Below are 18,516 nucleotides of genomic sequence, written 5' to 3'. Positions count from 1 at the left end.
GTCTGAAGTGATTACAGCAGCAAACCAAACAGTAAGAGTACAAAGACTCCAAAATAAAAGATTATACAATCAAGATTCTATGAATATATATACAGTTTCATTGTACTCTCACAAATGCAAATAATTAACTATAAAAATAAAGACAAAAAACTCCAATGTGGAAAGAACACAGAAAATGCAGAACTGTAGACAACAGGACTCTGGGTACTTGAGGTAGGGTGATCAGGCAAGCAGCTGCATACAGTTAACTTTAAAGACAATGGCCCTCATTACATGTTTGCCGGTCCGGAATAAACGGACCGGCAAACTACAAGTTCTGCGGGCGTGTGCCGAGCTGCCCACCAGGTCAGACTTGGCGGGCAGAAACGGCACCCGCCCGCAGAGATGCACGGAAACACCAGCACCATTACGACATGGTGCCTTTGTTTCTGTGGTCCCTATTGGATTAAAAGAATTGCTGGTGTCAGATTTACCGGCCCACCAGGGTTGTAATGCCCCGGTTAATCCAGCAAGTCCGGCGCCAGTAATTCACTACGGGTCTGGCTGCAGCCTGCCGGTTTTACCGGCATGGCTACTGCCCGACTCGTAATGAGGGCCAATATCTTGGGAAGAGAAAGTCCAAAATGGGGGCCAGGAAGACTGTGCCTCTTAACAGTACCTTGTTTTTTATCTTGGATTGTTTGACAGCATCAAAATAGACTTGTCTGCACTGTGCATATGGCCAAACTAAGTTTGAGGTGCAAGGAGTTGCATTGACCTGAGCAACAAGGTGCTTTTGCGCAGTTCGATGTAGTGTTCTGGGCAATGTGGTTGGAATGGCCCAACAGGATTGTGTCTGTGGTTGTGGTTGAGTTTGTTTCAGACATTTTTATCACTGGGTCCAGTCAATGCATGACATGATGGCTTCCAGTGGTTTGAGCTTAGGTTTGAAGTTGGGTCGAGTTGAGGTCCTGTTGATTTAATGATGTGCTTAAAGAAATGGCAAGTTGAAGTCTTACATAGCAGTGACCAAGTGTTCAAACTGAGGCTGCTAGGAGTGATGTAATGTTGATCTGGTTCAAAGATGCAAGCAGCGGTTTGAGGATGCAAAATAGTGCTGAAAGAAATATAATGGGTCCTGTGGGCTTGATGGTCATTGTATTGTTCTTGTTGTCCAGGAAAGACTCAAGGAAGAAGTAGGGCACACCTTCTTACTAAAGGTACATTGTCACTGGGGATTGGAGAAAAGCATGCTGTAGGGGGTCCAGTTGCTGTGCAGGAAATGGAGGGGACAGGAAGGAGAGAGAGGCACACAGAAAATTAACATGATGGACCTCTTTCTCAGGTACATGTTTCCCCCACTGGCTTCTCTAGTTCCATCCCCTTCCCATGCCCACAACATGAAAGGCTTATTGGTAGGCAGCATCCTGGTGTGAGACTGGCATCTGTTATATGAGAAGCCTTTTGAAGAAGAGTTCACAGGAAATCTCCTGATGGGAGCTCCTGTGCCTAAAGATAGGCATTATGCTTCTGCCCGAGGGTTAAAATAAGACGGCAGCTTGCCAATTGTTGCACTGGGAGCCAGGCTGCCATGAATGCACATTGCTCTCACATACCTGGTCTGGGTTCACTGAGCTGACACATGTATGATATCAAATCACAATATTACGGTGACTGAGAACCTTTCTGAAAGGTGGGAACTTATTTCTTATACAATAAGCATTATAATGAAATATTACCTGAGAAGTAACTCAAACATGAAAGAGGCCAACATCAATATGAAAACCGCACCCATATTGCATCCGCAGAGAATGTCAGAACAGTCTGGCAAGACCCAGTTTCCTCTATGCATTGGACGATCAATCCAAAATCTTCCAGGTGTTGCATGCCTTAAGAATTAAATTACAGACTTCATTTCAGGCAATTCAGATCAGCACTCACTAGTCACTGTGGTCTTTAATACACGGGAAACAACACAACCAGTGATGCCACTTAATGCTTCTCTCTGAGGTCCAAAATGAGGGCATAGATGCAGAGGTTTTACCAACCAATACAATGTTAATGCAAGAGCCTGATGATCTTGTAGATTTCTTAATAGAACTGGATAATTATCCTGGCAGGGAAATTGGTTGCAACCCAGGAAAATATCTAAAACCTCAGGAAGGCCTGACCTGTACATGATACATTACAACTGAGAGTCGCAATCCCTATCACCCCCTATCACCCCGCTACGTCCTCTCTTCGTGCACTACAAGGGATGACTCTCACTTCAGTTTGCATTTATATAGCGCATTATATACCATTGGTATGGTCTGAAGGCGCTGGCAGGTTGAACACCCTTTGGAACTGAAGTTCAGATCAGTAGAGAGAGTAGAGAGGGTCAAAGGTGAGTGTGAACACCGGCTATGTGTGCAGCTGGTGTGGTATTCATGTAATAGCTGCTTCTTAGCGGAAGGTGTGGTGGTTGAGAGATCAGGAGTATGTGTTTGTTCTGGCAGGTTTTATCCAGACCGAGTGTGGCTGCGTTAGGCCTGACGAGAACGCCTGGCTGGGGGTGTGTAACCAGCAGTGTTTTACTTAGAATGCTGTGGAGTATGCGGCGGGTGTTAGTATGGGAACAGTTATACCGAATGGTGTCATAGTATCTCTGTGTTCTAGTTGAGTGGTGGTGTAGAGGGGAGAGTAAGCGTGGTGGCATTCCAGACCATACTATATACGTCACACAGTTCTATGCGCTCCAGTCCGTTCCATGCACTCCTACCTACTCCATGCATCCTAATCTCCTCCACACATTCCGGTTCGCTCGACGCACTCATGTGTTCCAGTCAACTCCACACGCTCCAGTCCGCCCAGCACGCTCATGTCCGCCCTGCGCGTTCTAGTCTGCCCCACGCATGCCCTCTTGTCTACTCCATGCATGCACTCTTGACAGCCCCACATGCTCCACTTCACTCTATCCATCCACTGTACGCATTCAGTATCTCTACGCAACTCGTCCACTCTAGTAACAGGTCAGTTCCACTCTGGGCACTCGTTCGCTCTAGGCACTCGTTCGCTCCAGACACTCGTCCATTTTATGCCCTCACACGCAGTATGTATTCACCTGTTTTGTTCACTCATCGGCTCTACGCACTCAGCCCTTCTACGCACTCAGCCCCTCTACACACTCATCCCCTTCTATGCACCCCTTTTTTCATATGGACTCTTTCGCTCATATAGGCTTATCTGCTCTATATACTTGTCGCCCTACACACTAGTCTGTTCTATGCGGCCCTCCACTCAATACGTTCTTCTGCTCTGCCCATCCATCCCGCTCTGCTCATCCATCAGTTCCCCACACTCATCTGTTCTACGCCCTCATCAGCACTGCATGCATTCCGCACTCATCCGTTCTACATGCTTATCTGTTCTGCGCACTCACCCGGTCTAAGTAACTCCTCTGCTCTTGGCAATTGTCCGCTTTATCCCTCGTATGCACCATACCTCCATCTGCTCTACGCATTCATCCACCCTGCGCAATCATTTGCTCTCTGCACTTGCCCGCTCCCGGAACTCACCAGCTCCCCACGCGCCTCCGCCCTCCGCACTCATCTGCCCTCCGCACTCTCACCCGCTCTCCGCACTCTTTCGCTCTCTGCTCTCATCCGCTCCCCGCTCACATCCGGTCCCCACGCATTCAACAGCAATATGCACTCATCAGCCATATAAAGTCATTCGCTAATACGCAGTAATCCTGTTCCATCTATTTGTCTGTTCTCTCCACTCATCTGCTCTATACCTTCATCCGCTCTGTACACCCATCCGCTCTGTACACCCATCCACTCTGTACACCCATCCGCTCTGTGCACCCATCCGCTCTGTATACCCATCTGCTCTGTACACCCATCCGCTCTGTACACCCATCCGTTCTGTACACCCATCCGCTCTGTACACCCATCCGCTCGGTACACTCATCCGCTCTGTACAGCCATCCGCTCTGTACACTCATCCGCTCTGCACATTCATCCGTTCTGTACTTTCATCTGTTCTGTACTTTCATCCACTCTGTACATCATCCGCTCTGTACACTCATCCGTTCTGTACACTCATCCGCTCTGTACACCCATCTGCTCTGTACACCCATCTGCTCTGTACACCATCCGCTCTGTACACCCATCCGCTCTGTACACTCATCCACTCTGTACACTCATCCACTCTGTACACCCAGGCGTTCTATACAGCCAGGCGTTCTATACACTCAGGCGCTCTATACACTCAGGCGCTCTATACATTCAGGTGCTTTATACACACAGGCGCTCTATACACTCAGGCGCTCTATACACTTAGGCGCTTTATATACTCAGGTGCTCTATACACTCAGGCGCTCTATGCATTCAGCCGCTCTATACATTCAGGCGCTCTATGCATTTATCCCCTCTTCATACGCAACCGCTCAGCCTGATCATCCATTCTATACACTCATCCAATTTACATATTCATTCAATTTATACACTCATTCAAATTCTATAGTCATCATGAGTTCTTCCACTCAACGCATTCATCTGGTCCACATGCTTCATCTATTCTAACTATTTCACCCACGCCATTCATTTCGTTCACTCCTCTTGCATTATGTCAATTTCAGGAGTTTAAGTCTCTTTACTGTTTCCGTATGATTTGTTCTTATTAACCACTTCATTGTTTTGATCTATTTTATTCGGTTAATTCTGATTGTCATTTTAGTTTATATTAGGGGTTTACTGGCTGTCAATTCCTCGCATCAGGTAGTTTTTTGGATTTGTTTCATTGAGACGCTGTTAGTCTGTTTGGGTTATTTTGGTATAGGTTGATTTTAGGGGAAGAGCCAGGTTTTCAGCAGTTTGCGGAAAGACGCTAAAACCTCAGTTAGGCGGATGTACGGTGGAAGTGAGTTCTATAGCGTGGAGGCCAAGGCTGAGAATGATGATCCGGCTAGCCTGTCTGAGTTTGTCTTAGGTATGACTAGGAGGCCGGCTGAGCTTGATCTTAGGGTGCGTGGGCGGTGATAGGGTTTTAGTTTGTCTTGAAGATATTGAGGTCCGGTTTTATGCAGTGCTCGATGGGAGATGCATAAGGTTTTGAAGGTCACCTTTTGCGCTACAGGAAGCCAGTGCAGCGTTTTAAGGGCTGGGGAGATGTGGTTTCCTGGACCGAGCGCAAGTAGCATTTTGTCTGCCGCGTTTTGTGCCCTTTGGAGTTTATTCAGTTGGTAGGCGTGGATTCCGAGGTATAGGGGGTTTGCGTAGTCCAGTCTTGATATAACGATTGATTGGACCGCGGAGCGTCTGTTGGGAAAGGAGAGATATGGAAAGATGCGCCTAAGGGTTTTAAGGTGGTAGTGGCAGGACTTTGAGATGTTGTTGCCTTGGCGCGAGCGTGTTAGGTCAGAGTCAAGGGAGCATCCAAGATTTTTCACTGAGTTGGAGGGGTTCGGTGAGTTGCCCATGGCGGTTGGCCAGGGTAGTGTGTGCGGAAGAAGATCGGAGTTGCCACAAACCATGATTCCCGTTTTGGAGGGTTTTAACAGGAGGTGGCTTTGGGTCATCCAGAGTTCTATGTCAAGGAGGCAGGAGGCCAGGTCAGGTCGGAAGTTGGGTTTTGAGTTCAGGAGTTTTAGAATTAGTTGAGTGTCGTCGGCGTAGTTGTAACACAGGATGTTGTGTGAACGAATGATTGGTGGGATGGTGATCAAGTAGAGATTGAACAGGAGGGCGGGCAGGCATGCTCCTTGTGGGACTCCCGTGTCGACAGGTCAGGCTTGGGAGGTATAGGTGGAGAGTATCATTTTTTGGTACCTGTCTTTGAGGAATGAAGCTATCCATTTAAGAGCGGTTCCACAAATTCCTATGGAGTGGAGGCGGTCTAGGAGGATTGAGTGATTGATTGTGTCAAATGCGGCGGATAGGTCAAGAAGGATGAATGCGGCGCATCCCGCAGAGTCTGCTGTCATTTTAAGGTCATCCCAGATTGAGGTTAGGGTGGTTTCAGTTCCGTGACGGGCTCTGAAACCTGATTGTGCGGGGTCTAGGAGATTGTTGGCTTGACAAAGGCATTTAGTTGGGAGTAGGCGGTTCGGTCAATGAGTTTGGCAAGGAACCTGGTGTTTGAGATGGGGCGGTAGTTTTTGGGCTCGAGAGGGTCGAGGGAAGGTTTTTTAATCAGGGGTTTGACATGGACTGTTTTGAATGCGTCGGGAAAGATACCAGAGGAAAGGGAGGCATTTATGATGGATCTTGCATGTTCTCCTGCGTAGATGGAAGCGAAGATTTCTTTGAGGGTTGTTGCTGGGTAAGGGTCTAGCGGCGAGCCAGATGGTTTGTGGGCAGATAGAAGTTTGAGAAATTGCTCTGATGATATTGGACTAAAGGATTCGAACGTCAGTTGCTTAGTGGTTGCAGCTGGTTGCCAGGTCGGTATGGGGGGAATATTGCCTGGTGGATGTAAAAGCGTCAGTTTGGTGGCTAGAGTATTTGTTCTTTCGAGAGCTGTGGTGTAAAAGTGGATGGAGAGTGAGTCGCACAGTGATTGTGAGGGGGTCGGGACCGTCGTGGTACAAGCTGGTTTGGTGAATTCAGAGATGATTTGGTGGAGTTCTTTGCTCGGGTTTTTGCAGTTTAGGATTCGGGAGTTGTAGTGGGCTTTTTTTGCTTTCCGGATTTCGGCCTTGTACTGATAAAGGTGTCGGGCCAGGGTGGGCCAGCTCTCTCGGGTTTTGTCTTTCTGCCATTTGCGTTCTAGGTATTTATATAATTGTTTAGTGGTCTTCAACTCAGGGGTGAACCATTTGGGGAAGAGGCCACGGCGGGCTGATGGTTTGCAAGAGGGTGTGAGCCGCATCAGAGATGCGTTGAGCCATGAGTCAAAGGCGGCAGGGCTTAGTTGTTTACTGAGTTGGCAAGTAGGTGGTGGAGACTGGAGGAGCGCATCGGCTAGGTCCGGGACGATAATTATTTTTTTCCAGCATTTGCGTATATTCGGTGGTTCAGATTCAAGTACGGGAAGGGGGAGGGGTGAGTGAATGGTGAACGAGAGAATGAAGTGATCGGACCAGATGATAGGGGTGGGGGGGTTAGATGAATCCGGGTCTTGGAGCTAAAGATGGCATCAAAAGTGTGTCCTTTATAGTGAGTCGGGCCATTTATGTGGGGTTGGAGGTTAATGGCGTCTAAACCGTCAACCAGAGAGTATGTCATAGGGTTGGTGGGGATGTCGAGCCATATGTTGAAGTCTCCAAGAAGGGTGAGGTTGGGATGGTTTAGTTGAAGGGTGGCAATAGAGTCACAGAGGTTGTTTGCGAATTGCCTATCGTAGCCAGGGGGCCTGTAGATTATAGGAAGCTGTGTGAGAGCGAGGCAGAGAGGGATAGTTTAACGAGGAGAGATTTCGCAGGAAGGAATGGAAGGTTGGTTGTCGATGATTGTGGCGTGGAAGAGAGACTTGAAGACGAATGCTACTCCCCCTCCTCTGGAGGGACGGTTCAGTGGGATGAGGGAGTAGTCAGGGGGGAATGCTTCATTAGCGATTGGGGCGAAGTCATCAGAGAACCAGGTTTAAGTGATGAAAACCAGGTCTGGTTTGTTAGAGGCGAGGAGGTCAAAGATGCAGTGTCTATTTTTTGCTACGGATCGGGCATTAAATATGATGCAGTTCACATCGGCAGACGAGGTTGGTCTCGGAGCTGGAGCGGAAGGGGGTGGTGGCAGAGAGAGTGGAAGCTGGAGAGGGGGAGGGGTAGGGTGGGTGATGATTGATGGGAATAGTGGGCGAGCAGAAGAATTGGTGGGTTTCGGGCGGGATTTGGTGGCTGCGTGTGTTAGGATGATTCGGTCTGGCTCGGGGGATTTCAAGGTGGGGTGTGGGCGGTTAGGAGTTTCAGTTGTAGTTGATGAGAAATCGAGGGATAGGGGTTTCAGGAAGGGTGAGGCCACGGGGAAAGAGGTGAGAGGGGGAATGAGGTGGTGGGTCGAGACAGGGGAGGCGAAGAGTGCTGAGAGATTGTGGGGGACCAGGTATGTTTGCTCTTTAGTGTCTTTGGTGCGATTGGAGTGTGAGAGAGGGTAGGGGATCAGAGGGGGAGTGGGATGCGGCTTTGGTTCTTGCTAGGGCTAGATGTGCAGTTTTTAGGGAGGGGAAAGGGTGCGGTCGGGGGGGAAGGTGGACGGGGTTTGAGGACAAGGCAGTGGGTGGATGCTTGCAGGGCACGGTGTGCGAGGTATGATAGTGAGGGGAGCAGGCATGGTTAACGTTGGCTGGTCGGTGGTGGGGTTCAGGAGAGGAATGGTCTTAGGGTGGTTGGCTCGCCATCGTGCCCCTCTGGCTTGGTGTTTGGAGAGATGAAAAGCAGGGAGTGTGAAGGAGGGAGGTGGGATTTGGGAAGGGGGGATGGGAGGGAAGGCAGATCGGGGAGTGGGGGCGGTCCACAGCAGTCGTTTCCGACAAACTCTGGGTTTGTGGGTGCACTCATGCTTGGTACAAGCTTTTAGGTGGATTTAGGAGGGCTTTCTAATTGTAGTTTTAAGTTCAGGCACACTTCCAAGTTCAGTTTGCACAGAGCTGATATTAGGCTGTTGGGTATTATTAGGTACACTTCTAGGTTCAACTGCACACAGAGATATTAGTTCTATCTCTAGATTCACTTTTGTATAGAGGGGATATTAGATTATTAGGCACGGTTCTAGATTCTACGTGACACAGATATACTATTTGGTATACTAATAGGATTAATTAGGATATTTAGGCACGCTTCTTAACCTCAATGCTGTCGTGTACACTTCTAATTTGAACTAGGTGCAGAGAGACTGTTCTGGACACTAGTCAGTTCAATTAGGCCATGCTAATAGGCGCACTTCTCTCAATTCAGCGTTATACAGGGAGGGTATTAGGCATGAATCTAAGTCAACTTTGCACAGAGAGGTCATTAGGGCGATTAGTCGGTTCAACCCGGCACTGTATTAGACTATTATGCTATTGGGCATACTTCTAAATTCCACTTTCGCAGAGAGGCTATTGGGTGCCTCCTACATTTACTTTTCCCTCAGAAGTTATTGGGCACACTTCTAAAATCAACTTTCGCAGAGAGTCTATTGGGCACACTTCTAAATGCAACTTTCATAGAGAGGCTATTGGGAACAGTTCTAAATGCAGCTTTCATAGAGAGGCTATTGGGCACACTTCCAAATGCAACTTTCACAGGGAGGCTATTGGGATCAATTCTCAATGCAACTTTCACAGGGAGGCTATTGGGATCAATTCTCAATGCAACTTTCACAGAGAGGCTATTGGGCACCTTCTACATTTACCTTTCCCTCAGAAGTTATTGGGCACACTTCTAAAATAAACTTTCACAGATATTGGGCACACCTCTAAATTCAACTTTCACAGAGAGTCTATTGGGCACACCTCTAAATGCAACTTTCACAGAGAGGCTGTTGGGAACAATTCTAGGTTCACAGAGAGATTATTGGGCACACTTCTAAATGCAACTTTCACAGGGAGGCTATTGGGATCAATTCTCAATGCAACTTTCACAGAGAGGCTATTGGGCACACTTCTAAATGCAACTTTCACAGAGAGGCTATTGGGCACAATTCTAGATGCAACTTTCACTGAAAGGCTCTTGGGCACACTTCTAACTTCACAGAGAGGCTATTGGGCACACGTCTAAATGAAACTTTCACAGAGAGGCTATTGGGCATACTCCTAAATGCAACTTTCACAGAGAGGCTATTAGGCACATATTTAAATTCAATTAGCACACAGAGGCTATTGAGCACACTTCAAGTTCAGCTTTACACAGAGATGCTATTGGGTACATTTCTAAATTCGACATCTAAATGTGTTTCTAACTGCAACTTTTGATGAGCGACTATTGGGCAGACTTCGAATTCAGCTTTCGCAGAGAGGTTATTGGGCACACTTCTACATACAGGTTTTCGTGAGTTGCTTTTGGGCACACTTCTAAATGCAACTTTCACAGAGAGGCTATTGGGCACACTTCTAAATTGAGCTTTCACACAGAGGCTATTAGGCACATTTCTAAATACAGCTTCTAAATGTACTTCTAAATTCAACTTTCAGTGAGCGGTTATTGGGCACACTTCTAAATGGACCTTCACAGAGGGGCTATTGGGCACACTTCTAAATTCACAGAGAGGCTATTGGGCACACTTCTAAATGCACTTTCACAGAGGGCCTATTGGGCACACTTCTAAATGCACTTTCACAGAGAGGCTATTGGGAACAATTTTAAATTCACAGAGAGGCTATTAGGCACACTTCTAAATTCACAGAGAGGCTATTGGGCACACTTCTAAATTCACAGAGAGGCTATTGGGCATCCATCTAAATGCACTTTCACAGAGGGGCTATTGGGCACACTTCTAAATGCACTTTCACAGAGGGGCTATTGGGCACACTTCCAAATGCACTTTCACAGACAGGCTATTGGGAACAATTTTAAATTCACAGAGAGGCGATTAGGCACACTTCTAAATTCACAGAGAGGCTATTAGGCACACTTCTAAATTCACAGAGAGGCTATTAGGCACACTTCTAAATTCACAGAGAGGTTATTGGCCACACTTCTAAATTCACTTTCACAGAGGGGATATTGGGTACACTTCTAAATGTACTCTCACAGAGGGGCAATTGGGTACACTTCTAAATGTGCTTTCACAGAGAGGCTATTGGGTACACTTCTAATGCACTCTTACAGATGGGCTATCGGGTACACTTCTTAATGCGCTTTCACAGAGGGGCTATTGGGAACAGTTCTAAATGCAACTTTCACAGAGAGGCTATTAGGCACACTTCTAAATGCAACTTTCACAGAGAGGCCATTGGGAACAATTCTAAATTCACAGCAAGTCTATTGGGAACAATTCTAAATGCAACTTTTACAGAGAGGCTATTGGGAACAATTCTAAATTCACAGAGAGGCTGTTGGGCACACTTCTAAATTCACAAAGAGGATATTGGGCACACTACTAAATGCGCTTTCACAGAGACGCTGTTAGGCACACGTCTAAATTCACAGAGAGGCTATTGGGCACACTACTAAATGCGCTTTCACAGAGAGGCTATTGGGCACAATTCTAAATTCACAGAGAGGCTATTGGGAACAATTGAAATTCACAGAGAGGCTGTTAGGCACACTTCTAAATGTAACTTTCACAGAGAGGCTATTGGGAACAATTCTAAATGCAACTCTTACATGTATAGGACAGAGATTCCAAATACAAATATGTTACAGATATAACGAGTTTACAGTGGTGATGCTTTGTTTGGTGCATGGTGATTGCTTCTGGCCCTGCCCTTCCCAAACTTACTTATTGTTGGCTTCTTGCTTCTCCTGCGGATACCTGCAGGTACGACATGGAGCCGTCTTTGTAGGAGCCGTCCTTTGCCTCAGGACCTTAGCCGATGGGCTGCCGGGCAGGGGGCTGTCCTAGGGGAACTGGTAATGGAGGCAAATCCTCTCAGCCGGACCAATCAAGGCGGGATGGGCGGGCTGGGAGGCAGGAGGGGGGAGAAGGCAACGAGGAAGTGGAAGGGGATGGAGAGGGTGCACAGAGGGTCTGGGAGGGTCTGGCCCACGGGATCTGACTCACCTGCTCAGCTCTGCTCAAAAGAAGCGAGCACGGTGCACTGCAGGTTGTTATGCCCAGCAGCTACGGCACAGAGACCAATCAGGGATGGGGGCGGGCTGGGAGCCGGGCAGAAATGGTGCTGTCTGGCACACACAGAATGCGTGCAGAGGGTGTTGGGCACACATAGATTCTATACATGAAGGGCACTGGGCACACAGGAAATGCGTGCAGAGAGGGTGCTGTCTGGCACACATGGAGGACCTTGGGCACACAGGGAATGCGTGCAGAGAGGGTGCTGCCTGGCACAGGTGGAGGTTCCTGGACACCCAGGGAATTGTACCGGGAGGATAGCTCAGTGGCAACATGCTCACCTTGGAAGCAAGACGACACGAAGCGACACAGCATGTTATAAATATGCAACTAAGACAACAACAACAATTCTGTAACAGCGCCTTGATGCCCCCGGGCTGTGTGAGCACTTTAAAAATGCAAATAAATAAATAAATAATGCGTGCAGAGAGGGCGCTGTCTGGCTCTGGGCACACGGGGGATGCGTGCATAGAAGGCACTGGCCCTTTCATCCTTCAAGAATGGATAAAACAAGTGCCATAGACGTGTGCAATAGGAACACCATTTAAGCACAGTGCTATGACACAGCACATTGTACTGTCCCAGGCGCTATTTAAAAACCCTAAAGCTATTTGATTGGCACACGCAGAGTCCCCCTCTGGCTGTCACTGTCGTGTTGCTGGCTCTGTGGGTGGGGTCGGTCGGTCACTGCCTATTGGCATGGAAAATCAGATAGCAAAGGCTGGCCCGGGAGCCTCACCCCCGTCACTGTTACTTTCCTGTAATGCAGTTTCTGCTGCTCCTTCAGGCAAGCGCTGACAGCAGTATCCTTGCGCCACGACGGGCGGGCAGGTACATGGCGAGCAGCTCCCCCTGTACATGCAGTGGCGCATTACCAAGGGCTGAATATCTGGGGCATAAATAGCAGTGATTTGGCTCTCTGCCACAGAAGCGCGGGATGCCCTGGCGGGGGTATTGGGCACACACGGGGGATGCCATGAGAGTATGGGTAGCTGCTGTGCACGTGGGGTGCGCTATGAAGCGAGGGGTCGGGCCCTTTGGGCACCCTACAGCAAGGGTGCTGGGGGAACGGGAATGCGCAGCGGAGATAACGTGTTTCAGCGGACTCAGGGGTCGTGTGGGTATTTGAATTTCTGCCCCATTCCCTGCAGTCTGATAGTGATCCTTACCTGCTGCGTGCCGTCCTGTGGGTAGGCGCTACTTGCACCTGCTGCATGCCCGTCCTCTGGGTAAACTTTCTACTCCCACCTATGCTTGCCGCCTCCCTCTTGATAAAGCGCCACTGACACCTTCCTCTGGGTGAAGCGCATATGGGCAAAGAAAATGTGCTGGAAATGGTACAGTATATCTATGGACTTTGCCATGCTATGTTTCTCTGAGTGTTCGACTATCTCCACCTTAAACGGTGATACCCATAGAGTCGGCCTGAGTACTGCTTGCTCACCTTCTTGCTCACCTTCTAGGTCAAAATGACCCTTGCTTATATTTTTACAACAAATGTTACTGAATCATTTCATCAAAAATAATATTGAGAAAAGACAAAATAATATTAACACATTCACCACAATAATGATCCATGTTTTCATGTAAAGAGCATAAAAGCGAAGAGAACAGATGTGAATAGCCAATGCATTTGGGTGTTCCTACATAGACAAGAGACAGAGACATCAAATAGAAGAACACAATAAAATTATGGGATGATTAATTGAAGATGTACTCAAGTCGAATAAAACACAACATCTATCAACTCGCGCAGTGTTCATGAATCATCGAGTAAAGGTGTAAATAGGGCCACACCCTGTAGACAAATTGAGGGGTTGCAAAATCAACATAGAACGACATATCACTGAACAAACATCATTTGAAAAATAACATCTAAAATAAAAATAAGCATATAGAAAATGTACCTGAGACACTAGTATTGGAAAAATAACATTCAGGAAGTAAAACTGTGTACAGACAAAAAAATGAAACATGAAGTCCCAAAACCATGGGTACTTCAAGAAAAACACTATGGGCCTCAATACGAGGTTGGAGGTAAGGGATTACTGGCACCGGTAAGGGTGCCAGTGCGGGTAATCCCTTACCTCCATATTCCGAGGTCCCTTAGCAGATCCCTTCCTTAAAGCCTGGTCCGACCAGGTGTTAAGGACGGGACCCGCTAAGGGACTTCGGAGCTAATAACGGTACCACAAATTGCGGCACCGTTATTAGCTACTTCCCCATTCCCATTGAGCCTTACGGGGGCTCAAATGGGAATGGGGAATGGTTCTCAGAATGGGGACTTACCGGGTCCTCCATCGTTGGAATGATCCGGTAAGTAACCATTCTGAGAACCCGGACCCGGTATGCGGTAAGGGGGTAGCAATGGTACTAATAGCACCATGGCTACCTCCTACCTCGTAATGAGGCCCTATATAAGCAAGTATGAACGTCAGAGTAAATGCACTCTGAATGGGTACATGGCATAGCATAATCCAGCAGACCTGAGGGCCTGTGTCCCTATCGGCTGGTGTTTAATTGAAAGAGGATTGCATAGGAGCGCGTTATTTTAAATTAAAAAGGAGCATTGGATGTGCATCAATGTCATGCAATGCTGTGATGTCCTCAGGCATCATGATGGGTGACACCACCGCTTCCTGTGACACTGAGGTCACGTGTGCCTCAAATGTGAGGCAAATATACCTGTTCCCCTTGTGGTGCTGCATGGATAGGCAGCCATGGGACAAAAGCATATCCGAAGTAAAGGCCGAATCCAGGACTATAAACAGAAGATAGAAAAAAGATATATTTAAAAAATATTTTTAAAAAAGACAATTCAAGTAAATATAAATAAAAGTATCAAAAGAAAAGTAAAAAAAGAAGAATTCAAAATAACAACAAACAACAAAAAAAGAAAAATGAGAAACAAAATAAAAAATCTAAAACAAAAATCAAAGGACAAAAATCAATATGGAGGCGGACGAGTACACTATGCAAATGTGAGAAATTATAAAATATTGAAGACCGGCAGTAACCTGTGTGACATTGAAGATTGAAACAGGACACTGAAGAATGTAAATTACGCATATAAAACCCAAACAGTAAAATCATAAGTCAAATAAAAGATCAACACTATGTTAATCAAAGGTCAGTTCGGAGGACAACTAATTAACAGCCAATGGGCCTCATTGTCTGGCGGTAATCCAACGCAATATCCGCAGAGCAGAAATAGCGTCACCTTTGGGTCCACAACCTGGAATGAACGCGAGCCCGACTACGGTGGTAACGCTATTAGCGCCTGACAGAAATTATACCAAAATAAGAGCTACCACCGAAACTTCAGCGCTAATAGCGCTAACACCGCCGACCAGGCACCATTAGCGCTGCCAGAAATTGCATCATCGCCAGAATGGGAAGCATTGAGCTGGCCATTTTGAAAAACTCAATCCATCTAATATCTCAATTTCCTACAGGAATCCGGACCTGGAAAGAAGCCAGAATGTTTCAGGAGAGAATCAGAGGCAAGGTGGCAAAAAACCAGCTGTCACAGCCAAAGTTCAGTGAGGGGGGAGCTAGTGGTCCTGACCAATGAGTTTGTTGCTCACACTGACGAGCTGTATGGCCTTTGCCAAAGGAAAACCTCAGCACAGTGCAGGACAGCCATCTGGCATGCAATCAACCAGAAACTTTTGCATTCTTTGTGTGATGTTAGCTGTTTTATACACATGTCCTCATGTTTTAGTTCCTTGCTTATTGCACGAAGTGAACAGCATCGAGGTTCACTTACGAAGTCTCCTACATGTCATTTTTATTTGTTTCATGCAACGGTGCTCACGTAAAATATAAATACAGGAGGACCTAGGTTTGCTGTAAAATACAACCCAGCATATACTTGCATGTTGGGAGTAATATACATAGGCCCTCATTACAACACCCGCGCTAAACCATGGCGCTATTAGCACCATGGTTGGTGCCGGTGTTGCAACGGGTCCGCCATGGTTCAATGGGGAATTACCACCCCATTCCAAGGTTGGCGGGGCAGTAATTCCTCATTGAACCATGGCCCTTCCCCATTCCCATTTTCGCCCCATAGGGCTCTATGGGAATGGGGAAGGCACTAAGTACGGTACCGCAAATTGCGGTACCGTACTTAGCACCAAGGTACCTTTGCGGGTCCCTACTTTAACGGCTGGTGTAGACCAGCCGTTAAGGTCGGGTCCCGCAAAGGGATCTCGTAATCAGCCGCTAAGTGTTTAACGGCGCTGCAGCCTTTTACGGCGCCGTTAAACACTTAGCGCCAGGGTCGTAATGAGGCCCATGGGCTCCTATAGAACACATCACCTTTTCCAGTGCTAAAAGCTGACAAAGTCCATAGGAATCCAATGCATTTCTTCCAGCATGCAAATCTGATGACGCCTGAAATGCATTTGTACTTGTATGACAGAGCGGATGGGGTGTTACATTTGCAAATTGTAAATCCTGTCCCCACTCCGCCAAACAAAGTGCTCATGAATCTTTGTATGTGATGCGTGCACATCACAACCAGCCTTATGGAAAATGAGTTTGATGGCTTTTATTACTGGCGACAAGAGTCACCAGGTTCATCGGGTTCAGAAAGAGAAACAAACCTAAAAACTCTTTGCCCTTTGTAGACATGTGATTTCCTGCCTTCTCCTAACGCCCTCTCCTCTCTTTTTCAGAATCTGTTGACTGGAATGGCGAACAGAATATTGCCTCGGAATATCAATAGATTATGTCGACAACATCCTTTACAGATTATTTGTTGAAATGTAACATAAAACTGTGAAAATGACTGTGATATAAAAAAAAGACTACTTTGTCGCACTACATGTTCAATAAAATGATTATTTGTAATACTCTGTCATAAGAATACTATTTAAACATATAAAAATGAAACAATTAAATGTGACTCTAGAAGAGTAATTTGATAGCATTTCACAATATTCTATTGTGCTTAATATACCATAGAAGGGATTAAATGCTCTTGGCGATAGCCAACTCAATGAATCCCCTGCCACCAAATCCAGGCAGCTGAGATTCACACGCACGCAGCATCTGGAAGGCATCTGAATGTAAAGGGAACACTTGAGAATGGTGGAAAAAAGAAAGGGGTTGCATCAGACAAACTGTGACAACATCATATATTTTGGTGAGTGGCTACAGTGACAGCCTGGATTGCAGTGATTCAATATTGTCAAAAATGTCAACAGCAGTGTCAACAAGAGTTGGTTTAAGTGCAATTTAGCCCTGCAGCATTAGGCCAAAGGACTGACACGGGCAAGGAAAATATGACTATTCGACTGCCTTATGGCATCTGCTTTTCCTCCACAGACTTTCAGACATCAATTATCCAATGGTTGCATTAAAGACAACTTATTCTTTGTCCTATAGATTAACAGTGGCATTATATGAACGTTAGCAGCCTCAGTATATTTTGAGTGTCATGTCTATGAGTAGGGAATTGAGTCAATGTTTCTTTTTGCTATGTTTCAAAACATTTAAGGAGTCATTTTAAAAACCACACAAAAACACTATGAACTGCACTTTATATCGCAGTGGCCCGCCGTTGGTGTTTATATATGATTTTCACTATCATTTCATATGCACAACATTTAAGAACAGTGAATTTTGAATCACAAGGTACTGCATGAAAGGAAGAATACAAAAGTGAAACAGTTCATGTTTACTCATAATACAATTATGAAATCATGATTTATTAAAGATATATATAATTCAAACATGTTTACATTCTTTCATAGAAAATTCTTAGAAGAGATAATTCTACCATTCCCCTGTTTAAATGTCCCATGGACATTCTTGCAGTGTGTTTTAAGGCAAGACTGTACTGTTGTTGACATTTATAAAAAGATAATGCATTATCAAATGAGAAGTTCATATGTCAAGGTTGTCCTGAAAGGACAACGGATGGGGATGGTGTGTTTACAATACAACATCTGCGCCCCATGAACAATTAAAAAATAACATAACAGTTTTGGATTTTTATCAAGATTTTTTCAAGCATTAAATGTATTCATGATACTTTGGTATCAGGAATGGATAACACATTTCTTGTGCATTCTCAAGTTGGGAGTTGATGAGCTACTATAAAGATAATTCTCTGTTGGAAACAGAAGGGTCAAGTGCCCACACCAACTTTTGTCTTAGAAAGTAAAAGTTAGGATTCATGAGCTTGTTATGTAAGTTCAAAAGCACATCATGTCTGGTACAATGGAAGGAAAAGATATTAATCAAGCAAAGCGTTATTTCAAGTTGATGCACATATAGAAGGTATCTATTAGAAGGACATAATTCATGTTGCTCTGCGGCTTCTGGTTTGCAAAATATGATCTTCAAGATTTCACATCAAAAATGTAAATGCACAAAATACAATGCAGGGAATTGCAAACAATGAAATGTTTCAAATAAAAGTGGCATTTACTTACAAAAATATTCATTACTCGATTACCATTTGTGGAAGGAAATTATGAATTACCCTTTCCAAATCCTCATGAGATGCACCATGAGGCCATTCAAAATACATATTCAGAAATAAATAAGTATTCCTTAAGCCATTTTCCTTTGGATTATTGGAGGTATTGTATTTTTAAGCACAATTTCACATGAACACAATTGAAGGTATTTAGGAAATAGATATTTTTACAGGAACAACAAGTCACTCATAAGGGTCAGAGAAAATAGAAGTCACACACTTCTACTAGAATGATATTCCAATCCTTCTCACCAATAAGAGTTTGGAGTAGGAATTTGCAGATTTACATTAGTGACATCAAGCCAATCAGAGGGTTCCGCCAATGGAAGATTGCTATGCCAGATTGCT

General features: G+C 45.8%; 1 protein-coding gene across 1 annotated transcript in view; it reads left to right on the top strand.

Annotated features, from left to right (window-relative positions):
* LOC138569069 (tachykinin-like peptide) overlaps positions 1-17,347 on the top strand; it is a 265,883-nt gene extending 248,536 nt beyond the window's left edge. Inside the window, exon 5 of the mRNA XM_069646754.1 lies at positions 16,358-17,347. Coding sequence (XP_069502855.1) covers positions 16,358-16,407 — 50 coding nt within the window. The 3' untranslated portion in view covers positions 16,408-17,347. The remainder of the gene's footprint in view (positions 1-16,357) is intronic.
* The last annotated feature ends 1,169 nt before the right edge of the window (positions 17,348-18,516 follow it).

This window comes from Ambystoma mexicanum, chromosome 2q, assembly GCF_040938575.1.
Source record: "Ambystoma mexicanum isolate Mex_15411 chromosome 2q, UKY_AmexF1_1, whole genome shotgun sequence".
In the NCBI taxonomy this organism is placed as follows: domain Eukaryota; kingdom Metazoa; phylum Chordata; class Amphibia; order Caudata; family Ambystomatidae; genus Ambystoma; species Ambystoma mexicanum.
The sequence above is the reverse complement of the archived record's forward strand: the minus strand, read 5'-3'. Positions and strand labels throughout refer to the sequence as shown.